The sequence below is a fragment of the Pogona vitticeps genome, chromosome 1 (assembly GCF_051106095.1).
Source record: "Pogona vitticeps strain Pit_001003342236 chromosome 1, PviZW2.1, whole genome shotgun sequence".
NCBI lineage: Eukaryota > Metazoa > Chordata > Lepidosauria > Squamata > Agamidae > Pogona > Pogona vitticeps.
In genome coordinates this window covers 246,480,257-246,506,984 of record NC_135783.1, presented here as the reverse complement: position 1 = coordinate 246,506,984, position 26,728 = coordinate 246,480,257, and the positions used below count along the sequence as shown (strand labels likewise).

The 26,728-nt window shown below is 40.8% G+C and overlaps 1 protein-coding gene across 4 annotated transcripts; it reads right to left on the bottom strand.

Moving 5' to 3' along the window:
- Window positions 1-9,512: 9,512 nt before the first annotated feature.
- FAM111A (FAM111 trypsin like peptidase A) lies at window positions 9,513-24,774 on the bottom strand. Of its 4 annotated transcripts, none has more exons than XM_072985445.2 (5): window positions 22,674-24,774; window positions 18,506-18,623; window positions 16,934-17,007; window positions 14,039-14,150; window positions 9,513-11,566 (listed from the first exon to the last, which is right to left on the bottom strand). In XM_072985445.2, exons 4-5 carry the CDS (start codon window positions 14,111-14,113, stop codon window positions 9,668-9,670), a joined length of 1,974 nt encoding a protein of 657 aa, XP_072841546.2. In that variant the 5' UTR covers window positions 14,114-14,150; window positions 16,934-17,007; window positions 18,506-18,623; window positions 22,674-24,774; the 3' UTR covers window positions 9,513-9,667. The 4 variants fall into 4 exon arrangements, with proteins under 4 accessions (XP_072841546.2, XP_072841547.2, XP_020648064.3 ...); XM_072985446.2 differs by having other exon boundaries at window positions 22,705-24,774; XM_020792405.3 differs by lacking the exon at window positions 16,934-17,007.
- Between the last annotated feature and the right edge of the window lie 1,954 nt (window positions 24,775-26,728).

Below are 26,728 nucleotides of genomic sequence, written 5' to 3'. Positions count from 1 at the left end.
AATACCCCATGAACAGAAACAAAACCTCTTATGATGCTTATCAATACAGCACCTGCAGGCAGTATCTTGTTGTTAGTTCCAAACAGAGGACAGCCACTAAGAGAGTGGGATTCATGTACGTCTTCATTTTTGATTCAGCAAGCAACTCAATAGGTGTACTAGCAATTGGGTACTGATCTCAGAAATCCTATTACTCCAGGTTTACAACTCCTATCGCAGATACATGTCTCTCTGAAGATTGCATGTTTTGTGATGAATTAAGCCCACAAGGAAACTAACCCCATGTCTTGACAACCACAGAGTAATGGAACTAAGGCATATCCCAACATTTTTGTAGGAGGGACAGTTACTAGTTCCATACTTGGCATGAAGTTGGGGCCATACGTTTTTAAGTGAAAGGCTGTTACTCTTTGATCCATGACCATATACCATAATAAGCAATATTCTGGTTGCATTCCTCTCTCCCCAACACCCCCAGTAAAAATATAAACATAAAAATTACATTCCAGGCAAGGCAACTTTGTTCTGAGAGACAGGTGTACATGTGTTATAGGACATCATTAAGAGATTCCAGGCTTATTTTCAATGCAACCATAGTGCCTGCTAGCTATCAACCAGTGCCTTAAAGTTTGATTTATTTGAGCTTAATTGTCACATTTTGGATCACCTAGTTGTGGCATTATTCCTTTGTTGCTGTTACAGTGCTCTCTTCTGTTTTCTTTGTGGAATTTCAACTCATCGCACATATATAACTTCATGATAAACATAGATACTATTTTTTAGTTTCCATTTTTGCTCAAAATAGGCAAGGGGCCATCCTGTTTGACTCCTCTTTGCAGTGCTGCACTTTTTAAAAAAAGACTGGGAGCAAAATGTTGTGATCTGGAAAGAGCTCCCTATATAACTGTCCTCTGTGACTGTCAGAAGCCACAATGAATGCTGCAATGCTACCTGAAATACTCACTAGAGATGGCTGCCACACTTTGGCAGTTCAGCCGGGTTCAATGCAGCACCTGCACAGGTGTTGCACAGGCATAGCATGTTTCCCTCCTCCACCTCCTCTATTCACTCACTGACTCACAGTTAAGAATTCCTGGCTAGACATTTGTAACCGTAGGGGTGATTTTTAAATTATTATGATGCAGAATATTAACACTGCATTATGACCTATTAAGACAGTCTGATAGGATAGGATTGACTCTGTTAGTCCTCCTGAGTCTCTCAGTGTCTTTTGAGACCATCGACTATGGTATGCTCCTGGACAGGTTCTCGGAGGTGGGGACTGGGGTTAGGCACTCAGATGGCTCCAGTCCTTCCTTAAGGGTCATGTCCAGAGAGTGAAGCTTGGCGATGATTTGTCGGCCCCTTGGAACTTCAGTTACGGGATCCCTCAGGGGTTGACAATCTCCCCAATGCTGTTTAACATCTACTATATGTTAAGCCATTGGGGGAAGTCATCAGGAGATTTGGAGTACAATGATACACAACTCTGTCTGTCCTTCTCATCCTCTGTAGTGGATGCCATCTGGACGCCCAAGCACTGCATGGCTTCGATTGTGGAATGGACCAGGGCAAACAGGCTCAAGCTGAACCTGGCCAAGATGGAGATCCTCCTCCTGGAGTCATTCTTCAGATAGGTTAGGCTGGATGGGGGTAGTTTTCCCACTTAAGGATTGTGTTCAGAACCTGGGTGTGTACCTGAATCTCTCTCTCTCTCTCTCTTGGGACTCCCAGATTTCAGCCGTGACGAGGTCAGCCTATAACTAGCTGAGGCTAATCAGACAGCTCTGCTCCTGCCTCAACAAGGGAGCCCTCAGGACATTGGTGCACGTACTAGTTATCTCCGGGATCAACTGTTGTATCACTTTCTTTGTGGGGCTTCCCTTGAGGTTGACTCAGAAATTGCAGCAGGTCCAGAACTCAGCTACCCAGCTGGTGGCAGATGTGCACAAATTTGACCACATCATTCCAGTTTTGGATTACCTGCACTGGCTACTTGTCACATCCTGGGTCAAATTCAAGGTGTTGGTGCTTACCTGCAAAGCCCTCCACAGTTTGGGACCTTGCTACATGGAGGAATGCCTTTCTCCAAGATCATTTACCCATGCCACTAGATCCACCCAGGCAATGCTCCTCTGAGTGGTAATGTCAAAGGCAGCCAGGAAAACATCAAGTAGAAACCGGGAGTTCTTGGCTGTGGCATCTATTCTTTGGAAACAACTTCTGTTCAAGTTGCATCTGGCCCCCTCCTTGCCTATCTTTAAGAGGTTGCTGAAGATAGAACCCTTTAGAGATGCATTTCACAGCAACCTCATATGATAACTATTTGCTAATGCCCTGCCATTTTATTATGAAGTGCCGCACTATTTTGGTGGTTCCGAATTCTTTTGTACTTTGTGGTTATTTTATCATTTTGATTTAATGGCTATTGCTATTGTTTGACTTTTAGTCTATAAACTACCCAGAACAATGCATTGCACTAATGGGACAGTATAAAAATAAAATTAAATGAAATGGAAAACAAACAAACAAACAAATGTATTGTGACATATATATCTGTGAAGAGTCAAATGGTAGGAATGGTTAAAGCCACAATAATAAAGAAATATTTTGCTTAAGGAATTCTTGTAAAATCTCTACAAAGACACCACCACTTTTTATTATCCTCTGATATGTCAATAAAACATAGGTGGAGTCTCAGTGAGCAACTACAAGGACTTGAATCAAAGCAAAAATTCAATAAAAACAGTCAAGAGCCTTCAGAGAAGCAAGGCATATCTCCATAGTAGGGACTTCAAAGCCTGGTCTTTAATTCAACACAGCAACAATAAAAATTGCTGCAATGAAATAACGTCCTGGAAAGAAGCCCTTTGATTTGCTTTCACTGAGCAAGGCTTTGTGAGTAGTGATGCCAGGTGGGCTACTGATGAATTCAATTACAGTCGGTACTAGACAGACTTAAGGCCTCCCAGTGAAGGAAAGAACTGGCTATTTCAGGCAGCTAGTAGTGCAAGAAGGCATGTGATTTACTGCTACTTAATGCCATTGCTGCTAACAGTTGGGGGTGGGTCAGGGCCTTGGTTTCTGGGATGAAGTCAGACAAATACTAAAAGATTTCAGAAAGGGCCGTAGAATCTTAAACTGTCACTTCATATATTCCATGGGTTTACAGCTATATTTTATGCTTCTAAAAATGACCATTTCTCTGCCTTCTAGCTCCCACCGTGTCTAGGAGTTACCCCAGATGAAACCCCAAACCATCACAATTGAGAAATGGAGAAGACCGACTGTCTGCAGATCCCTCCTCCCTCTTTCTGTCTCGGGACCACAAGATCCTGTGGACACCATGACATTTAACAAGAAGTTCAGCTGCTGCTCCCTCCTCCAAAAAGGCTTACCTAATGAAGTGATACAGAGATTTCAAAAGCTTGTAGATATATTTCTGCCCTTTTCGGCCAACCTTATGAAGCTTTTACTCCCAGCAATTTGGTTTACAAGCCGCAACTAGTGTAGAATGTGGCAAATAGGCAGCCATCTGGGACCTCTTACCATAAACATACGACTCCTGTATTAAAAGGTATGTATTTGTCATTTAGACACAAAGTTACAGTAGGTTCACGATGTTACATTTAGTTTACTAGGTCATGTATAATCCAAAACTGAGAACCATCCCAGTTTTCATGCTCTGAGGGAAAGGCAGGGCAGTAAACTAGGCTGAGGCGATGAGGTCTTGGACCTGGGATGTTGACTAGAGGGTGCATGGACCCACCTGTTGGTATTTGCCAAGGGTAAAACCACCCAGCTGGAGCATTTATACTAGCTACTCCTCTCCATACAAAAGGAAATATAAGCAGGCTCATTATGGAAACTAAGATGGCTGTTCTATGCTCAGATCTAGACATTCTTCTCAATTCCTCTTTCCTCTCCCTGCATATGCTGATCTCACATGAACCAAGCTTAACCCTCAAAGGTGCTCAGATCAAATTGCTAGTTATGGTTCTGGGGGAGATGCTGTAGAAACCCCACTGTGGCTTAGTGAGGCTCTTGTAGTTGGAGAATGGAGGAGGGCCCTCTCTGTTGTGGAATGGACTTCCTATTGAAATTAGACAGACTCCCAGGGTTGAGTGCTTCTGTTGCCAAGAAAGACCTATTTATTTAATCCTGCCATTTTCCTGATATAATCCTGTTTGTTAATGTTTTAAACAATCAAGATTATAATCCTTGTTTTTAATGAGGCATTTAAAATGGATTTCATTATTTTTTCTCATTTTTAGATACTACTTTTATTGTATCTGTCTTGGAATTATTTTTACAGTGAGGACAACTACTTATGCTAATTTTTTTTAAAAAGTATGTATATTATACTCATACATCATATGGGTATAGGGATCAGGATTCACTACTCACCATACCATGCGTGATGTAAGAAAAATGAATTGACTTGCTCCAACATGGGTCTTCAGTTTTCTTCAGAAATACATACTGATTGGTTAATCTAGATTTTTTTTTATGTTATGGGAACAAGGTACAGCACTTGAATGCTGCAAAGGAACTTTGAGAAAAGCGGTATCAATAGAACTGAAATCCTTACTTTACCATAGCATAGTCAATCGCAACTAGAGCAGGCCCATTTGAATCAGTGGAACTTATGGAGAAGTTGATGCACCAAATGCCTACTGATTTAATGGGCCTGCTGATTTAAAGGGGACATCAGAGGATGAGATGGTCGGACAGCATCATCAAAGCTACCAACATGAATTTGACCCAACTCCAGGAGGCAGTGGAAGAAAGGAGGGCCTGGCGTGCTCTGGTCCATGGGGTCACAAAGAGTCGGACACGACTAAACAACAACAAGTTGTAACTTACTGCGGAAAGCAACAGGATTTCAGCCAAGAAGTTTAAGAAGGTCTTGTATTTGCCTCTCACATTTTGAGAGACATTAAACAAACTCCTGCTTTTGATAAAAGTTAAATCATCCCAAGAGCGATAAAGAGGGCTGATTCCACCATTAATTAGGTGAAGCTCTAGGTTGGGCAGCAAACACTGGAGATCGGAGAGAGACCATGTTAATACATAATGAACTGAACAGTAGGCTCTTTCAGAGTATGTTCTTCACATTGCCTAATTTAGGGCTGGTGTTATTGCTATTTTTCTCACCATGCACACAACATTCACCTCAATTAGAACAATGACAACATCTATCATTTTCCATACTTTTTATCCCTCTTGAGTGCAGTTCCTTTTATTGTTTAGAGAAGCAGAATTTAGCACCATGAAGTTCATTTCCACCATCACAGAGAGTAGTCAACAGCTTTCAAGTTGGTTCTCTATTAGTTTCAAAAACAGAGAAAAAGAGCTCTAAAGGAGACGCTCCAGTCAGGATAGATTTAATTTAATTCAAACCAATTTAAATCACAATTTAAATTAAAATATGGATTTTTGGCCATTTAGATCACTGGTTCTTAACCTTGGGTTACTCAGGAGTTTTGGACTGCAACTCCCAGAAGCCTTCACCACCAGCTGTCCTGACTGGGGTTTCTGGGAGTTGCAGTTCAAAAGCATCCGAGTAACAAAGGTTAAGAACCACTGATTTAGATAATTCATGACGCCCCCTCTTTCCTCTCTTATTGTGTCTTCTGTTCTGTGACATGCTTTTGTTAGTTGAATTGTTATATATTTTTATTGTCTCATTTTATGATTGTTAGCCACTTAGAGTGGTCCTGACCCGACCAGATAGGCAGGATATAAAATAAATAAATAAATAAATAAATAAATAAATTTAAATAAAAATTGATATTTTTTGTTTAGATTCTGGTCCAGCAGAAAAACAGCCAATCGGATTGAGTTTGCCTGGCCCAGACTACATTTAGGAAAAGGAACTCTTTCTTTCAGAAGCTGTCCCCACACAAAACTAAAACATACATTTCTAGACATCGTATTTGTCTACAGATAATACATGTAATTGTGTGATTTGTTGCCTAGGGTAAATATAGTCAACCAGCTACTCATGGGAATAATGAGGTGAAACCATCGTATTTACATAGGGATATGTTTTGGTCATTATGGGATTGGACGTTTGATCTGAATGATTTCTGGGAGTACCCCTCAGCCCAATGGCTCCAAGTGTAATAGATTTTAGCTCAATGGGGAGCCATGGTATTGCTTCAACCAATAAGGCTAGTTTCTAGGTTCCCTTACAAACCTCTTTGGGAGCTGTGAATTTTGAGACACTTTTATATAAGTGCTGGACCCTCAAAGCATGATACAGATTAGAGATGTGAGGTGGAGGTTGTGATAGATGGTGCTTTGTCTGATGGTTTGGACTGCTTTGGGAACAGATTGATTTGTTTCTTTTTCTGGTGACCACACAATGTACAAGCAATTGCAAACTAGACCAATCCTTATCCATGCCTACTGGAGATGGAATATTTGTATTCATGTCCTGGAGGAGACGAATGCAAATATCACCACCAAAGGTGGCCGGGCTAATTGGACACACACACACACACACACACACACACACACACGCTAATTGGACATGGACACACACACACACACACACACACACACAGACAGACACACACCAGAACTGGGCCATCCACTTACCACTTGCAGCACAGCCCATTGTTGTTCACACTGTACCAATCATGGAAGTAGCCCAGCAGAGGCTTCCCCACCTCCCTGTGCTGCTAACCACTTAGCGGTTAAGTAGGGAGGCTCGTCATCCTGCCTCCTTGCTGGATTGCTCAGCAACACAGGGAGGTAGGGAAGCCCTGGCTGGGCTACCCATACCTTTCTGGATCTCAGACACCAGCTAATTTTTTTTAGTTCAGGTAGGATTGCTCCATCTTAGTTTGATTCCAGCATGCTAATATTGATTCCAGCATTTAAGTAACATTGAACAAAAGCAGATCACTTAACAGTCACTTTGCTTAAGCCATTATAGACTCTAACCTCTGTGCAGGTAAAGAATGACATTAATAAAATTACAAAAAAATTCAGATCCCTCCTGTCGGGGACACTCATCACAGAGAGGACCCAGTCACCACTTAGTGACATTTCCCTTGTGCTACCTGGTGTGGGGATTCCCAGGCAGGTTAGTGCACTAGTGATTGGGAAAGCTTCCTGTGAGTCCTCCTCCTAAAATCCTCTGAGCCACTTGCTTCTTGACATTTCAGGGAAATAAAAACAAGCAGGTTGTTGCTCCTGGTTGCAGGGTAAACCAACCCTGCAAAGTAGAAGTGTGAAAGACCCACAAAAGTACTCAAAAACCTACAGTAAGTGCATAAGAAACCAGATTCAGTACCTTCAGCTATTCCAGTTGCTTGAATGAACACAGCTGTAACATTTTAATTTTATTAATAATAATTTTAGCAAACAAATAAATTCAGCAGAAGACTTACTGACACCAGCAGTATGAAGAAGTTACAATAAGAAATAAGAACAGTTTCTGAATCTGAGGCAAGTAGAGTTTAACCTCACTGAAAACAAGAAAGCTATCTAGATTTAACTATACTTACAGAACATAAGCAGAGTTCAGCATAACAGCATTATTGGTTACATACTGAAGCAAGCATGAAGAAGTTCTTGCTAGAAACTGCTTGCCTAACTCATTGTTACATTCCACTTTATATCCCCTCATCTCCTCATGAACTGACTTGGATGTTCCACTGATCAAATAAGACCACTTGATTGGTTTCTGGCGTAACTACACACCCCAGATCTTCACAGGTGTAAGGAATTCATGCATCATGAGAAGCTAGCCATGGGCCTCATCTTACAAGACACGCCAAGGTCATAGATAAAGTTTTGCTCCATTTTGTTCCATAGCAGTTCCAGAACTCTCTGCCAAATTAGCCAAATTTATTTTTTTCAGTCAGCTCATCTCAGCCAATTTACAGAATTTAGAGAGATGGTAAGACATGGAGATAATGTTTAATCCCATTTCTACTGGTTTCACAACTCCCATTCCTCACCACAGAGGAGAGACAGCAGAGGATGTATGATGGAACCCTCACCTATTTTGCCTAGCAACAACAGAAGAAAAACGATTGGCTGGAAGTCAGAACCAATCCAGAGGTGCCAGCGGGTGATATAAAAATATTGTTTCCCCCAAAATAAGACCTAACCTGAAAATAAACCCTAGTATGATATTTCAGGATGTTCATAATATAAGCCCTACCCCCCAAAATAAGACCCAGTTATGTGAAAGCCTGCCCTCCACCATTGTGCAGCATTGTGCAGCAACCAGATGAGCCTCGACTTAAGAACCAAAAAGGGGGGGGAACCACCTTTCTTGCCCTTTTTTTGACCTAAGTTCACCTTAGGTCAAACGAAGAAAAACATTTACCCCCTAGTGGTAGATATGGATTAACTGGCTTTGCATTAGTTCCTATGGGAACTAATGCTTCGACTTAAGAACAGCACCTCGACTTAAGAACAAAAAAGAGCAAATATGGATTAAATGGTTTTCAATGCATTCCTATGGAAAATGGTGCTTCGACTTAAGAACATTTCGACTTAAGAATCAATCCCAATATGGATTAAGTTCTTAAATTGAGGTACTACTGTAACTACTTTGTAGCAAAGAGAGTTGGTTCTGGCCAAGAAAAGTTGACATGTTGTTAATGTAACTTCAAGCTTAAAAAAGTGCCTTTTAACTGTTGTGCTATTTGAATAAAGAACTTATTTTTATGTTTCAGTTCAAAAACCTCTTGGCTCTAATGATTTGGTCTTAAGGCACTGTATGGAGGACTTGGAACAGCGTCTAGTGTGGCTGAGGCTGATTCAAGAGTGACAATCCCTTCCACACTGTGAAACAAATCCAATCTGTCCCCTGTCCAGCTCCCTGATTTTGCTGCTTTTGTGACTTCCTCTTTGCTTCAGCCTGCTGGATAAGGGTCTCTTCAAATTGGGAGAGGCCATGATGCACCGCCTGCCTCCAGGCTGAACGCTCAGATATCAGGGTTTCCATCTGTTGAGGTCCATTCCTAAGGCCTTCAGATTCCGCTTGCAGATGACCTTGTATCACAGCTGTGGTCTCCCTCTGGGGTGATCTCCCTGTACTAATTCCCCATACAGGAGATCCTTTGGAATCCGACCATCAGCCTTTCTCACAACATGCCCAAGCCAACGTAGACGTCGCTGTTTCAGTAATGTATACATGCTAAAAATTCCAGCTCATTCTAGGACTACTCTATTTGGGATTTTGTCCTGCCAGGTGATACAAAAAATGTGTCAGAGACAACACATATGGAAGGTGTTCAGCTTACTCTCCCGCCATGCACAATGGGGGCGGGAAGGACCGTTTAAAGGTGATTGGCCAGGTTGGACTTGTGACAGGATGCAGAGGTTGTTTGTTTTGTTTTAAAATCCTTATAATCTAGTGCTGAATCAGTTAACTGGCAGGTCAATTCAGTGATACCCCACTTAGGGTTTTTTTTAATGCAACTTTGCTCCTCCATGGAGGTGGAGATAGCAAGGGGTTAGGGAGGGGGATATTTTCTGTTACGTATTATTATTTTTTGCCTTTCAAAGGGAAGAACACACTAAATAGGATCACTTGAGGATCACCTCAAATGGCATACCACACCTCAAAGCAATTCTGTTTACCCTGGCCCGGCCCAGGACAATTTGACTGTCCAGTCACACCCTGAATCTCAGTATGTCATCTGGTTCCATCCAATTCCACTGGTTCCATCTCCACATCTTGAGGGAAGTGGTTATCATGGACAACGCCCTCTCTAGCATCAGGACAAGCCACCAGAAAAGGAGCAATTTCTGACCGATACCAAGATTCATGCTTCTTTTCAATATTTGAGAGGACTGACATCATTAAATAACCAAATTCAATTATGCTGCCCTGTTTGTATTTTCCTCCATAAAGATATCCTGCAGCATGTAATGCGACCAGGTTGCCATTTTTGTCAAACACTGGTGAACCTGAAGACCCACGGAAGAAAGAAGTATCATAGGTAACCGTATCAGGATTATTGATTATTTCTGGTAATCTTGGATTGTACATATGGATGCATTTTTTACCCTGTTCCTCATAACCACAGTTGAAACAATTACATTCCTGCTGCAAACGACGAGTACACTCCTGCTCGCGATCCCAAACGCTGACAACACAACAGCCATCAACTGACTTTGCTTCTCCATCTGGATGGCCAATGATGTAAACAAGACCATTAAATGGAGGAACAGAAGAGAACTGCACCAATCCGGCTGGAATCTTAGTTCCGTTTCCATTTTCCTTCAGTTTCAGGATAGCAAAGTCAAGCTCCTTATCTGATATTTCAAACCATTCCTCAAGTGAGAACCAGTCATTTCCCTCAGGGTGTCTGTCTTCATAAGAGAAAGTCACTCGGGCCAGCTGGCTAATTTTGTGTGCCCAGGACTTTTCTTCAGTTCCTTCTCCAACTATCATGCTGACCACATGGTGGCAGGTTAGTATGTAGCGACCACACAGGACAAAGCACGTAGCAACCCCTTCTGTCCCAATCGTGCCCCACTCGATATACCCAACTGATTCACTGCGATTAGCATGGCGCTTCAGCGCCTTCACCAGAAGGGAATTCTTTTTCTCTTTACCAAAGACGTCTTTGTATACACTAAAGACGTCTTTTCTCTCCTGTTGCCTGGCAGTTTCAAAGAAGTTGTTAATTATGCCACTTTGTTCCTTCAAGTCGGGATAAAAGGTCAGCAACTTTTTGTTAAAATAAAGATAAGTTTTATGTTGCGGCTCCTGAGAGGCCAGAGGGAGCTGTTCATTTTTTGGACCCTTCCTAGACCTGGGTTGTCTCTTAGTTTTCACATGAACGGAAAAGGTCTTGTTAGACATCCGTTTAACTGGAAGAATGTTAGATATGACCTTGTTTTTCTTCATTAGATACCAATCTTCTTCCTTTAGATTAGGCACAAAGCGGCCATCATTACACAAGGCATCCTTTATCGACTCATTTTCTGGTGCAAAGATACACAAATCACAGTTTTCTTTCAAAAGTTGTTTGCATCTAATTATTTCACGGGATAGTGGCTGATTGGTCTCATATTTCTTTGCAGTTGGGGTGACATAGAACAAGACACAATTTGTCCTCCTGTCGTCATATTGGCGATACTCTAACTGACCACTGCTTCCTTTTCTCTTACAACTGTAAAATTTCATTTCAATTTGGGAGTCATTAGGCATGTACTTCAGAGGCATCCCAAAATTAATGCAACCTATAATCCCTTTCTTCCCTATTAAGTAGACCTTCTTGCCCTTCTCTTTGTCCATCAGAGCACTAACATCCTTAGAAGCCCTGAGGGCAGTTAGAATACTGTCATGGATTTTGCCTTTCACAACATGTTCCTTCACATCAACACCTAACTTCACAGTGAATTCTCGTTCTTCATCCCAGGACTCCTCAATGCTAGGCATAGACTCTCCTGCACAATGGCCTTCAGTTTCTCCCACAGGATTTCTTCTCATGCTGTTGGTGTTTGTACCTTCTGCAGTTTCCACCAGCGGGCTTCTCCTCACGGTACTGGCATCTGAGCCTGCTGCAGACTTCACTCTAGCACGCTAGCAAAAGACAAGAAATTCACTAAAACTTCACATGTTATAATTGCTTTTAACTCATTAAAAACTGTCCAAACATCTTAGCTCACTATCCTACACAATTCTACATATGTCTGCTTTCAGGCAAAAAAGTGCTGATTTATAACTCCCACACTGTTTCTAGTTAGCATTCTAGAAAACCAAATGATGTTTTCCCTCAGCATCATTTGCTGTAATTATTAAAGATTCTACATATAACTGACATAACGGCAGTCTTGCAAAAAGAAACAAAGAGGAGCTAAGAACTGACATTAACTGTGAAGGTATTATTTGCCAAGTGCAGTGGCAAAATATATTTAGATGGAACTCATTCTGCCCTTATTCTTAAGCATGATTTAAAATGAAAGTGTTTTTGATTCTAAAGTGCAATTTAGACCAAAGGCTTACCAATTTTGTGCAGAATACTTTGTTACAGATGGTTTTGTGCAGGGTGATTTTTATCCCAAAAGAAAAATAATATTTCAAACAAAGAGCTCTGCATGAGAGATAACAGTGCAATCTCAACATCAGTTTTTTCTGAATAGAAACTAGATTCTAATAAAATCAACTCAGCATTTCCAGATTTTATCCTTTTAAGTTCAAATGAGAGATAGCCTTACATTGGCACAGTTATGATTGTATTATGGTGAAAAATGAGCAGGTTCAGGTAACGTGGTGAGGAAAGACTGGAAGAGTGACCATCTTAACCTTAATTTCATCTTGCCCAACCATGGGAGAAGTCCCAGCTTCCCTGCCAGTAACAATACTACAATCATCTTACTATATGGAGCAAAGAAGGGAGCAGGGGTTTTGCCCCAGAATGTGCAGATTCAACCTGGAACCAGCGGAAATCTGGGTCAGTAATTTGCTCAGGCAGAGACTCTATTTCAAGTTCATGGGCAGCCACCATCTGGTGGTGATGGTCCATGAAAGACTGAATTTCCTCTGTGGATGAAGGGGACTGAGTTTCCCCACCCTGTGCATATGGAGAGGTTTGTGATGGACTCTTCATTTCCAAAGAAAAAATTGGATTATTACAAAGGTATCATTTCTGCTGTATTCCTTCCAATTTGGTAGTGTTGATGAAAATCCTTGAGAGAAACCTGATGAGATGCAGTGTTTCAAAATAAATAGTTGGATGAGAAACACAAAGAGAAGCAAGAATAGGTACACTGCACCTCATCACCTTCTATGTGTTGAACACAGTTGTCACAGCAGTTCTGTCTTCTTTCGCCACAGCATCCCAAAGCAGAGATAAGCTGCTATACTGTACTTGTGCCAAGAGGAAAACACCCACAGAATGTCGTCTTCCTCTTGTTATCAGAAACTGAAACCATGTTAATGTTACAGTGACTTTGTTGTTCCTTAATTCATCCCTAAGGGATCAGACTTGCAAATGAAGTCCAGGTTTACCTCCAAATCACAAAATAAAGTAACTTGATTTGCAAGGTATGGGAGTTAAATAAAAACTTGTGCAATGACAATCACATGTATTTCAGCTCTTAAGGAATTCTTGCTCCTAACAATGTGGTAAGTGAACCATCTGATCTGAGCCTCAAAATGTGCATGAGTTCATGTATTTGCCTGAAGAACACGCTCGTTAAGAAAGTCTTGATGTCAGTGGAGAAACCAAGCAGACTGCTCCTTTCCCTTCTTCACAAATAGGCCATAATGGAAAAGGATACTAATCAACTCACTGGCTAAAATTCAGTAGTATGTCACAACTGGATTAAACCAACTGAATCAATGGGGATTTGGTGAGTCAACTCCTCCATAAGTACCACTGACTCAATGGGTCTACTGCAGCTGAGACATACTGTATTACTGGATTTCAGTCTCAGTAGCATGCCCTCAGTGGTATACAAGACCCAAGAGAGAATACATATTATATTCTGTGTAGGTAGTGGCAGAGTTTAATCAGAAGGAGTGAGTGTTTTTTAAAAGAGTTACATTTCCTGTTACTGCCATCAATTTTGGTGCTGGAGGAGATTCTTGAGAGTCCCCTAGACTGCAAGGAGAACAAACCTATCCATTCTAAAGGAAATCAACCCTGAGTGCTCACTGGAAGGACAGATCCTGAAGCTGAGGCTCCAATACTTTGGCCATCTCATGAGAAGAGAAGACTCCTTGGAAAAGACCCTGATGTTGGGAAAGTGTGAAGGCAAGAGGAGAAGGGGACAACAGAGAACGAGATGGTTGGACAGTGTCACCAAAGCTACCAGAATGAATTTGACACAACTCTGGGAGGCAATGGAAGACAGGAGGGTGTGGTGTGTTCTGGTCCATGGGTCACAAAGAGTCGGACATGACTTAACAACTAAACAACAACAACTGCCATCAAAAATTCTATTCTGTTACTACCTCATTCTTGCACATGTCATTTTGAAGGCTGAATTGGGCATTCCCTCTTCAGGATAAGCCAAAGAAACACTTTCATGTAAGAAAGGAGAGTAATACCATATAAGGCAGGATATTTCCTTCATTCTTCCTTTTTTCAACACGATGCTTCTTCCTGCCACTTGTAGGATTCATATCAACTCAAGCAGATGCACGTAAGAGTGGATGAAATCTGAAAGTTCAGAAATAGCTGATAAAATAAGAGATTATTTTGAGGTAACAGTCCTTCAAGAATGTAGCCCATTAAAATACCCCAATGCCATGCCTCACCTTCAATGGGAAGAGGCAAATCAAGATGTTCTGTTGAACTCCCACAACATTTGACAACTCTGAATTTTATCCCAGTACCTTCAATGAAAGGTTATGATGTTATGATATGCCGTCAAGTTGTTCCCACTTATGGCAACCCTAATAGCATTTTCAAGGTATGTGAGATGTTCAAGGAATAATTTGGCATTGCTGTCTCCCAAGGAACTTTCAATGCAGAGTGTGGATTTGAACCCAGGCCTTCTAAGTCCTAGGGTGACTCTCTATCCAGTAAACTATACTGGCTCTTGACTACACAGTAAGACATAAAACCTGAAAATTATTATTCCTTTCCAATAAGGCTTACCTGAACCCAAACTAGTTTTGAAATTACAATAACATATCATGTTAACAACTAGAGTCCAAGTATTTTTTAAAAGTTATTTTTAAAAGATCCATAGCCATCATCTCTACAGTTCTCTTTCACATAATTCTTTCCCCCCCCCACACCTTTAATTTTTGATTAAATATTTTTCTTTCCCTTTTGGCATTTCTTCTCAGGGCATGACAAAGTAGAGTGACTGTACTGCACTTATTACTGCCAGGTAGGTGGGGCTCGTCAGCCTTGGAAGGCAGCCCATCTAGGAGAAGGAACTCTGATTTCAAACCTCCCCTGCCTTGTGGCTATATCCACTCATGGAAAAGGCTTCAGGAGTTAATCTTGAGGCAAAATCCGGAGCCGGAGTCCCAGAGGCAATTTGTGTCGTTCTGGCAACTCCTGCAACGTTGCTGGAACCAGTTGTATTGGCTCTTGCCTTTCCACTGGACTATTTCAGCGATGTGGAGAGGTGGGGTTTGCTGCTTGGGTAACAGCCTATCCTCCATATTATTTTACCCAGGCTTCGTGCTCTGGAGAGGACACTCTCCAAGTCCTCCATACAGAGCATGTTACCATAGTCTCTTGAGACTGAAGAATGCCTAATCCTAATCCTATTATGTACTCCATAGTCATAGATCTTATTAGTTGTGTGAGTCACACAACCATGTTTGTTTTTGCATAGGATGCTGCAGTGGGTGATGTGTATCATCTTGCAGCACAATTTTCTTTTTTAAACCATCAACTTATATAGCATGAAAATTGTTGTAGTTTTTTTTCCTAAAGTAAAGTTCTTTTAATGATACTGCAAAACAATAGGAAGAGGCAAAAGTCTTCACTTTAATACCATTCCTTACTGTATAGAGCTTGATTGATGCTCCACTTACTTTTTTCCCCCTCAGAACTATATTGCAGGAACATTTTTTTATTCCTTCTAGAATATGGGGGAATGTCTTGAGAATGCAGATTGAGACATTAAATAAGCAATAATTTTCCTTTATAATTATTTTTAAAGGATGCACAAAGATTCTAGCAGTACATCAACTGACAATTTGGACAAGTTTTGTGCTGTACTGATATAGTAATAAATCATTTGGTCATTATTGCTTTTTTTCTTTTAAAAAAAGGATCAGCAGCTATATGGAGTGAAAGCATGAAATCATAGACTCATAGAATAAAGGAGTTGGAAGGGACCTAAAAGGCCTCTGAGTCCAACCCCCTGCTCAATGCAGGAATCCAAATCAAAGAATATCTGACAGATGGTTGACCAATTTTCTTATGAATGTTTCCAGAGTACAACGAGAAATTTGTCCTTATCCTAAGTGAAATAATGGTTTCAGTTCATAAATAAGGTTTGTGCTATACTGCTATATCAATTTCTAAATGATTTCAGCACAATATTAGCTGTTAATTTTTTTAAAAAAGAAGTAAGTACATTGAATCAACAGCTATATGTAACAGAAGCATGAAATCAATGTTCTGTAAAATCAATTGATAAATCCATATGTACAAAACCTGTGGTTGTATCCACTTATGTGCCAGGCCAAGAAATGTTGCAAATATTACCCAATGCAAGGTCAACTGAACTACAGCATTCTAGGCAAAAAGAAACAAGGATGGGTGAATCTTACAACCAGTATGATTTGTAACAATGTGGTACAAGGCGTACGGATCAATGCAAAATAACCACCCTGTTTGGCTGCACCCTTATTCAGAGCTTTGTCAAAATGATTAGCTATATTTGTTTCAGTAAAAGCCCAGAGAAATATGGTGCAGAGCCAGAAAATAACAGTAATATGCTGCTTTAATTTTCCCAAAGTGAAAGTGCAGGGCTGTTTAGCTATCGGAGAACATTTGCTTGAGTAACACACAAACATTACAAGCATCTTGACTGCTAGTTGGAAAGGCCCACAGGCATTCTGCTGTTACAACACAGGGTTTGACTAGACAGTTGATAGCCCTAGGCTGGATCAGGTTAGAAAAGGTCACTTTCAGGTTCAGTAAGGCATTTGGGGCCAAATTTGGATCTACACACAAGGACTGGGTGGTTTCGGGGCAGGAAACCACACTGCACCTCCAAGTCACCCTACTTAGTCCATTCTTCGCTTTAAAGAGAAAGAAAAAAATAACAAAAACAACTCTCTTCTAAGTCTCATCTTGTCTCCCACTTTGTGAGGGAGTGGGGGAAACTGCTGTGTGCGTGCGTGTGCATGTGTGCGCACGCGTGTGTAATTCATACATGGCACACTGCTGAATTAGCTGGACACTGAAGTGATGCAGCACAGGACTTCAAAAGTACAGTGGACCCTCGACTTACAGACAGCTCCACTTACAGACTTTCCGAGTTACAGACTTCTCTGGGTGCAAAATGAAGGTTCGACTTGCAGCCGGAGAATCGCCCTACAGACTGGGAAAAAACAACAACAACAAGATGGAACAAAAATGGCCAGTTATGGATTAATTGGTTTTCAATGCATTGCAGGTCAAAGGAGCCTCGACCTACAGACTTTTTGACCTGCAGCCACCATTCCAATACGGATTAATTATGTAAGTTGAGGGTCCACTGTAATAACTACCACGAAGAAAAAATAAGTCCCACCCCCTGCTTTGCATCTTTGTCTGTCTCTCTCTCTACAAGGGGAGTGGGAGAAAGGCAGGTTTTGTTGCTTGCTTGCATTTATGGATAAGCAGAATGCTGCTAACACTTTGGTTCAATGCTGGCAATCACACATATTGCAACAGAACTAAAATACAGCAATTCTATCTGCACTAAAAACAAACCAGACAAAACCCAGGGACCCAAATAGGTGCAGGTAGGCATGGATCAAAGGGGGAAGTATGCTCAGGTTATCATTTTGAGTCTCAAAGGGCTGAATTCATGCACTAATGTTGCTTTAATTCCTCTGCATGTGTACCACATAAAGTGTGCATGCCTTAAAACTGACACCTTAAAAACCATTTTTGAAAGGTACTTCCAGACGCAGCCTCCCACGCAAGCATTTCCCTGTCAGCAAGTAATGGGAGCATTGTTTGTCTGGCAAGTAGGAACTGCCTGTGGCTCTGATGTCAAAGGGTTCGAGAAAGTATAATTAGCAGACTGGCTCTAAGGAAAGAAGTGGAGCCTGAAACTAGCAGAAGCAGAAAAACCCTTTTTGCAAGTTTTAGTTTGCTGGTGGAGGATAGAAAACACTTATTTTCTGAACTCCAACAGCAGTAAATCCCTATTTGCAAGCTTTTCATTTAAGCCAATGCTGGTGGTGTGGTCTAAGACAGTAGCTGGTTTTGAATTTTGGATATAGGAGAACAGCTTGTGTGGAAGTGTGTGTTAAAACTACTGAAGTAGTGTAAATTTAAAGATACATAGCAATAAAGGAAGAGTGGATATAGCATCTATGTCTACTCAGGCTACACAAAACCAGAAGAAGAAGATAGCTTACACTGAGTCCTTTTTACTCAAGCAGGTAAGTAGGCACATGAAATGCTTTACCCAGCCAGTGCCCCAAATACTTCAGAGAAGTTTGGGCATAGCTATCCTTGGGCTAACACCTAACTTTTAAAAAGTCTTTTTAACACATGGCAATATTTGATAGATAGATAGATAGATAGATAGATAGATAGATAGATAGATAGATAGATAGATAGATAGATAGATAGACAGACAGACAGACAGACAGACAGACAGACAGACAGACAGACAGACAGACAGACAGACAGACAGACAGACAGACAGATAGATAGATAGATAGATAGATAGATAGATAGATAGATAGATAGATAGATAGATAGATAGATAGATAGCGTCTATCATTACTAATGCCTAGGAAGGAGGGATACAGTGTGAATATGTAATATATTTTAGATTAAGAAAAACAATTTTAATAATCTAACATTTTTGTATATATTACCTGAATAATTGTGTCCAGTTCTGGGAAACAAGTTTATGAAGGATATCAGCAAGATGGGATGGGTGCAAAGGAAAATATCCCAGGTGTCCTGGAAACTATGCTCTTCAAGGAATGTTCCCTGGAAAAGAGAAAACTGACATTTGATATGAGAGCCATCTTGAAAGATTTGAAGGGCAGTTAGATAGAAGATGGAGCAAGTTTACAGTCTACAGATCAAGAGGACAGGACCCAATCTAATGGATTCAAATTACAATGAAAACAGATTCTAAGTACTGTATTAGGAAAAACCCCTTCATGGATTGCTGCCTTGTCCTGGCAAAGGGACTTGAGTAATTCAGAGAAGCTATGGGCTATGCCATGCAGGGACACACAAGACAGACAGGTCATAGTGAAGAATTCTGACTAAACGTGATCCACCTGGAGCTGGCAAGCCACTCCATTATCTTTGCTAAGAAAACCCCATGAAGATATGACGCCGGAAGATGGGCCCCTCAAGTCGGAAGGCATCCAACATGCTACTAAGGAAGAGTGGAGGACAAGGACAAGTAGCTCCAGAGCTATTGAAATGGTTGGGCCAAAGCTGAAAGGACACTCAGCTGTGGATGCGCCTGGAAGTGAAAGGAAAATCTGATGCTGCAAAGAAAAATACTGCATAGGAACCTGGAATGTAAGATCTATGAACCTGGGAAGCTGGAGGTGGTCAAACAGGAGATGGCAAGAATAAACATTGACATCCTGGGCGTCAGTGAACTAAAATGGATGGGAATGGGTGAATTCAATTCAGATGATTATCATACCTACTATTGTGGGCAAGAATCCCATAGAAAAAATGGATTAGCCCTCATAGTCAACAAAAGAGTGGGAAAAGCTGTACTGGGATACAATCTCAAAAATGATAGAATGATTTCCACACAAATCCAAGGCAGACCTTTCAACATCACATAAACTGTAATCCAAGTTTATGCACCAACCACCATTGTTGAGGAGACTGAAATTGAACAATTTTATGAAGATGTACAACACCTTCTAGAACTGACACCAAAGAAAGATGTCCTTCTCATTCTAGGGGACTGGAATGCTAAAGTATGGAGTCAAGAGATAAAAGGAACAACAGGGAAGTTTGGCCTTGGAGTTCAGAACGAATCAGGGCAAAGGCTAATAGAGTTTTGTCAAGAGAACAATCTGGTCATCACAAACACTCTTTTCCAACAACACAAGAGGCGACTCTATACGTGGAAATCACCAGATGGGCAATATCAAAATCAGATTGATTATATTCTCTGCAGCCAAAGATGGAGAAGCTTTATACAGTCAGCAAAAACAAGACCTGGAGCTGATTGTGGCTCTGATCATCAGCTTCTCATAGCAAAATTCAAGCTTAAACTGAAGAGAGTAGGAAAAACCACTGGGCTACTCAGGTATAACCTAAACCAAATCCCTTATGAATACACAGCGGAACTGAAGAACAGATTAAAGAACTAGATTTGGTCGGCAGAGTGCCTGAACAATTATGGATGGAGGCTCGCAGCATTGTACAGGAGACAGCAACAAAATCCATCCCAAAGAAAGCAAAGTAGCTGTCCAACGAGGCCTTACAAATAGCTGAGAAGTGAAGGGAAACAAAAGGCAAGGGAGATAGGGAAACCTGCAGAAAATTGAATGCAGATTTCCAAAGAATAGCAAGGAGAGACAAGAGGGCCTTCTTCAATGAACACTGCAAAGATATAGAGGAAAAGAATAGAAAGGAAAAACCAGAGATCTGTTCCAGAAAATTGGAAATATTAAAGGAACCTTTTGTGCAAAGAAGGACAAAAATGGTAGGGACCTTACAGAAGCAGAAGACATCAAGAAGAGATGGCAAGAATACACAGAGGAATTATACCAGAAAGATTTGGATATCCCAGACAACCCAGATAGTGTGGTTGCTGACCTTGAGCCAGACATCCTGGAGAGTGAAGTCAAGTGGGCCTTAGAAAGCTTGTCTAACAACAAGGCCAGTGGAGGTGATGGTATTCCAGTTGAACAATTTAAAATCTTAAAAGATGACACTGTTAAGGTGCTACACTCTACATGCCAGCAAGTTTGGAAAACTCAGCAGAGGCCAGAGGACTGGAAAAGATCAGTCTACATCCCAATCCCAAAGAAGGGCAGTGCCAAAGAATGCTCCAACTACTGAACAATTGCACTCATTTCACACGCTAGCAAGGTTATGCTCAAAATCCTACAAGGTAGGCTTCAGCAGTATATGGACTGAGAACTCCCAGAAGTAGAAGCTGGATTTCAAAGGGGCAGAGGAACTAGAGACCAAATTGCTAACATGCAATGGAGAAAGCCAGAGAGGTCCAGAAAAACATCTACTGTACATCTGCTTCATTGACTATGCAAAAGCCTTTGACTGTGTGGATCACAACAAACTATGGCAACTTCTTAAAGAAATGGGAGTGCCTGACCACCTTATCTATCTCCTGAGAAATCTATATGTGGGACAGGAAGCAACAGTTAGAACTGGATATGGAACAACTGATTGTTTCAGAATTGTGAAAAGAGTACAACAACACTGTATATTGTCCCCTGACTTCTTTAACTTATATGCAGAATACATCATGCAAAAGCCAGGACTGGAGGACACCCAAACCGGAATTAAGATTGCCGGAAGAAATATCAACAACCTCAGATATGCAGATGATACCACTCTGATGGCAGAAAGTGAGGAGGAATTAAAGAGCCTCTTAATGAGGGTGAAAGAGGAGAGTGCAAAAAATGGTCTGAAGCTCAACATCAAAAAAACTAAGATCATGGCCACTGGTCCATCACCTCCTGGCAAATAGAAGGGGAAGATATGGAGGCAGTGACAGATTTTACTTTCTTGGGCTCCAGGATCACTGCAGATGGTGACAGGAGCCACGAAATTAAAAGATGCCTGCTTCTTGGGAGGAAAGCAATGACAAACCTTGACAGCATCTTAAAAAGCAGAGACATTACCTTGCCAACAAAAGTCTGAATAGTCAAAGCTATGGTTTTTCCAGTAGTGATGCACGGAAGTGAGAGCTGGACCATAAAGAAGGCTGACCGCCGAAGAATTGATGCTTTTGAACTGTGGTGCTGGAGGAGACTCTTGAGAGTCCCCTGGACTGCAAAGAAACAGGAGGGCGTGGTGTGCTCTGGTCCATGGGGTCACGAAGAGTCAGACACGACTTAACGACTAAACAACAACAACAACTTTTTCTAACAGAAGGGGATGGAAAATGGTCCTCAGGATGAAAAAAGCGTAACCCCTTGCAACTCCATAGATCTATGATGACGGTGCTAAGAATGTAAAAAATAACAACCCTGCATCTCAGATCAGCATCTCTTTAAAATATATGCATACATATAGAATTTAGTCCATAATAGTAAGATTCAAAAAGCATACCACTTAACTAGAGCATCATAAGAACATATACATAATGATGGGATGAATCTCTCCTAGTGTATCAAAAAGCACTGCACTGTACAAAGCTGCACATCCTAAACCTGCTGCAAAATTGCAGTTGTAAACCTGCCAGCATTTTGCAGCATACATGTTCAGTAACTCAAGAACTTTTCCTTAGAGTGAAAAAGTGAGAGCTTCTTACACGTTTTGAAAATTCAGTAGCTCAAGTATTTTATGTGTATGAGAAAGTCTTGAGATGTGGCGGGCTGAAAGTCACCACTGGCAGATGAGTAAAGAAAGCGAAAGTAATTCGTGAGGATATTATGAAATAGCCTGGGTCCCCTCTAAGTTCTCGGGCATGCCTGCTCGGGTAACCTTGCCAGAAACTTCGCCGCAACTTTGCCAGAAATCACTGGCGTATGAACGGGTCTCCCAAGACAGTTGCTCAGTAGGCGCTGAAAAGACCATCACTAACGTCACCTCAATTTGAACTCCCAACAGAGAAAGGCGGGGGGGGGGAAGAGACTCAGATGGAAATAAAAACGAAAAACAATCACAGAAGTATTGAAAGAAGTGTGCCTGACGTAACGCTCCGCAGTTCTTTCCCCACGTCAGCTGATCCTATGGATGGCCGCCCCTCAATGACGACGGCGACATATTACGCCAAACGCCCGGCTCTCTTTCCTCGAAGAACCCGAACTTTCTCAAGCCGTCGGAGTCACACACAAGCGCTCCCACAAGTCATCCCACGCTTACCCTCCGAAAAAGTTGTAAACCAGCGAGTTACCGATGCCTTTTCACTTGGGTCCGGCCACTTCAGATTTCCCGAAACGATCTTTGCAAAACCCGCGGAAAATGGAAACCAACCGGAAATAAATACGTCCAGCTCCAATTGGTGCATCCTTTTTTTTTTTGTACTTTTTTTTTTATATAAGGGATAACAGAAAGGAAAAGGGAATTGGGATTGATGAGGAAGAGGGAAGACAATAACATACTTTCATCCATTCTGTACCTATTGCCATATCAAGATTTTAAATTATTCTATTTACTCTTTTCTGCCTTCTAGATTCAGTTCTCCTTTCAATATGTACTGTTCACAAGCTGCCTGTTGATTCTGTCCACTTGTTAAATAGATCCCATCTTTCTGTTGCCTTTTGCAAGGGATAGTCCTTCATGACTTCTGATAAAATGTCCATTTCAGCTATTTCCCGTATCTTTTCAATAAGATCTTCTTGTTTCGGTACCGTTGATCTTTTCCAATTTTTAGCATATAAAATTCTAGCTGCCGTAACTATGTATATAACTATATAATTCTTTGACTTATCTATATTTTCAGGTATCATACTCAATAAAAACAGTTCTGGGGTTAATGGCACTTTACAGAGCAATATTTGTTCCAACATTACATGCACTCTTTTCCAATACTGTTTCGCTACTCCACATGACCACCACATATGATAATAGCTTCCCACTTGTGATTCACATTTCCAACACTTATTTGATACATCTGTATACATCTTTGACAATTTTTCTGGGGTCATGTGCCATCTACGTATAAAACATCTTATATATATTCTCTTTAAAGTTCACCGATCTTGTAAGCTTTATATTATTTTGCCATATTTTCAGCCATTGATCAATATCAATGTTATGCCCTATATTTTGTGCCCACTTAATCATACATTCCTTAACCATTTCATCTTGCATCTTAATTTCCAACATATAATTATACATTTTCTTAACAGTTTGTTCTTTTGAACCTAATAAAAGTTTGTCAAAATTCGTTTGCTCTAAGTAGAAGCCTTCTATTTTATCTTTTGTATATCTAGATTCTAGCTGTGCTCTAGGCCACCACTCTATATATATATTCTGTGACTCTAGCTCTTCTTTAGACTTTAGTTCACCATCCTTTTTTAATAGATCTTGATATTTTAAAAAGTTTGTTTTTGTCATAAGACCAGGTTGGATAAAGGCCTCTAACGGTGACACCCATACAGGTATTTTATAATAAATTTGTTGTACAATTTTTCCTCCACATTCCCAGTAAAGCTCTTCTTATCATATGTGAATTAAAATTTTTTTTTTCTTTGTCCTTTTTATACCATAAATAGGCATGCCAGCCTAATTGCAAATCATGTCCCTCCAAGCTAAGTAATCTATCGTTTTCTAGAGTTATCCATTCTTTTATCCAATCTAGAATACAAGCTCTATAATACAGAACCCAGTCAGGAAGACCAAAGCCACCCCTCTGCTTAGCATCTTGCATTGCCTTAATTTTAATTCTTGGTTTTTTACCTTGCCATATAAATCTCATGATTATCTTATTAAATTCTTTGAAAAATGACTGTTTTAATATTATAGGGATTGACTGAAATAAGAATAGGATTTTTGGTAAAATAGTCATTTTAATTGCTGCAATTCTTCCCAACAACGATAGTTGCAATTTGTCCCATTTCTCCAAATTGTTCTGTATCTCCTTCATTAGTTTCATGTAGTTATCTTTGAATAATGTACTTGTCTTCTTTGTAATTTGTATTCCTAAATATCGAATTTTCTTCTCCTCATGAAAGTTCGTCTTCTCTATTAGCTCTTGTCTTTCATGTTCTCTCATGTTTTTGGTAAGTAATTTAGTCTTCTTTTGGTTTATTCTCATTCCTGCCATGTCACCAAAAATTCTTAACGTTGTCATCAGGTCCTCTATTGAATCCAATGGTTCTTCCAATATGATAACTAAATCATCCGCAAAGGCCTGGAGTTTGTAGACTTGACCTTTCACTTTTAATCCTTTCAATTCTTTTTTGTTTCTAATTTGTTCGTTTAGTATTTCCAGAGTCAAAATAAACAGGAGTGGGGAGAGTGGGCCAATTGGTGCATCCTGTATGACGGCCAGACACGCTGTGTTTGTTGACTGAAGATTAATGTTGCGGAAGAAGCTGTGATTCGGGGAAAGAAGGGATTAGGACCAGGAAAGACCGTTTTATTCTGGCATAAGTGAAAACAGAAGGTTGCTGCATTTCATCTCTTTTCTCTAATCCTGTGCATGCAAACTAGGAAGAAAATTCACTGGGCAATCCATGGGTAAATCAAACAGCAAAATTCACTAATAATTGGACCATCAAAATGGGGGAAGGGGGGGGAATGAAGGAAGGAAGGTTGCAAAACGGAGATTGCAAGCTTGGAGACCTTCTAAATCGTGAAGATCTCAGTTTAGCAGTGCAAAGGATCGCGAATCAAGACGGAATTCCATCCTCCGCACACGCACACACCGTGTTTAATGTGCACCTTAACGTGATGAAAGGGTTTGCATGTGTCTGGGATAAAGGTAAAGGTTCCCCTTGACAATTTTTGTCTAGTCGTGTTCGACTCTGGGGGGCGGTGCTCATCCCCGTTTCCAAGCCATAGAGCCAGCATTTTGTCCGAAGGCAATCTTCCGTGGTCACATGGACTTAGACACCGAACGCTGTTATCTTCCCTCCGAGGTGGTCCCTATTTATCTACTTGCATTTGCATGCTTTCGAACTGCTAGGTTGGCGGGAGCTGGGACAAGCGACAGGCACTCACTCCGTCGTGTGGATTCGATCTTACGACTGCTTGGTCTTCTGACCCTGCAGCACAGGCTTCTGCGGTTTAGCCCGCAGCGCCACCACATCCCCCGCATGTGTCTGGGAAGCTGGGAGCAATATCCCAAGGAGGCTAGACTGGTTACCAGGCCAAATGGTCAAAACTGCACCCATCCTTTTCAGGAACTAATGACAGCATCAGCTGAAGCCAATTAATAGTTCCAGAAGTATTCCAGAAGGAGAGCTACCGCGCACAGTAGTGGAAGGTGACACTGGTGGAGGATCTTTCATAGGCAATAGCAGTGCCACACAACTAATGCTTGTCAGTACTGTGTAAAAGAAAGCAATGGTAAACCACTTCTAATTATTTTATATCTTTGAAACCCTATGATGAGACAATCTACATGAAATAAAAGATAGTGTTGGAAGATGAGTCTCCCAGATCAGAAGGCACCCAATCAGCATGTGGAGCAAAGGACAGGTATGAATAGGGTGGCTATTAAAGGAGGAACTCAAGTTGAAGTGGAAAGGACATCCCATTTCTGATGTAGACAGAAAGAAACAGGAAGTCTGATGCTGCATGAATCATAATTAGATCACGAGATGTGAGCACAAAGCTTGAAACTAAAACAATAAATGGACTGTTGAAACTTTGCAAGACTTGGTGTGAGTGAACTAAAGTGGAATAAGACTTTAAACTAGATAATTAAAATATTTTACTCTGGAAACAAACTCAGAAGAAATGGGGTGGCGCTAATTCTGAGGCAAAACATTACACAAGCAGTTAAAGGCTCTAATGCAAATTGTGACTGAATAATATCAATCAGAACATTATTATTCACACACAAAAACCAGTATCAGCGTAACCATAATTGAGGTCTATGTTCCAGCTATAGTTGCTGAAGAAGAAGACATTGAAAGCTTTGATGAAGGTGTCCAGGAGGAAACTGATCACACATCCAAGAGGATATGCTGAAAATTATAAATGAATGGAATGGAAATATAGAAAATAAAGTAAAACCAGTCATAATTGGAGAATTTGGTCTAGGAGTCAGAAATGAAACAAGAGAGCCACTCAGAAAATTCTTTGGAGCCAGCAGTTAGTTTATTATAAATATATGCTTTAGCAAACCTAAATGTTAATTAAACACAAGGACATCACCAGGTGGCCATATGGAAATAAAAAAAGAGTATAGGAGTAGTAGAATATGTAGAAATTCTGTTCTGTGAGGGCTTGGTCTCCACCTCCAT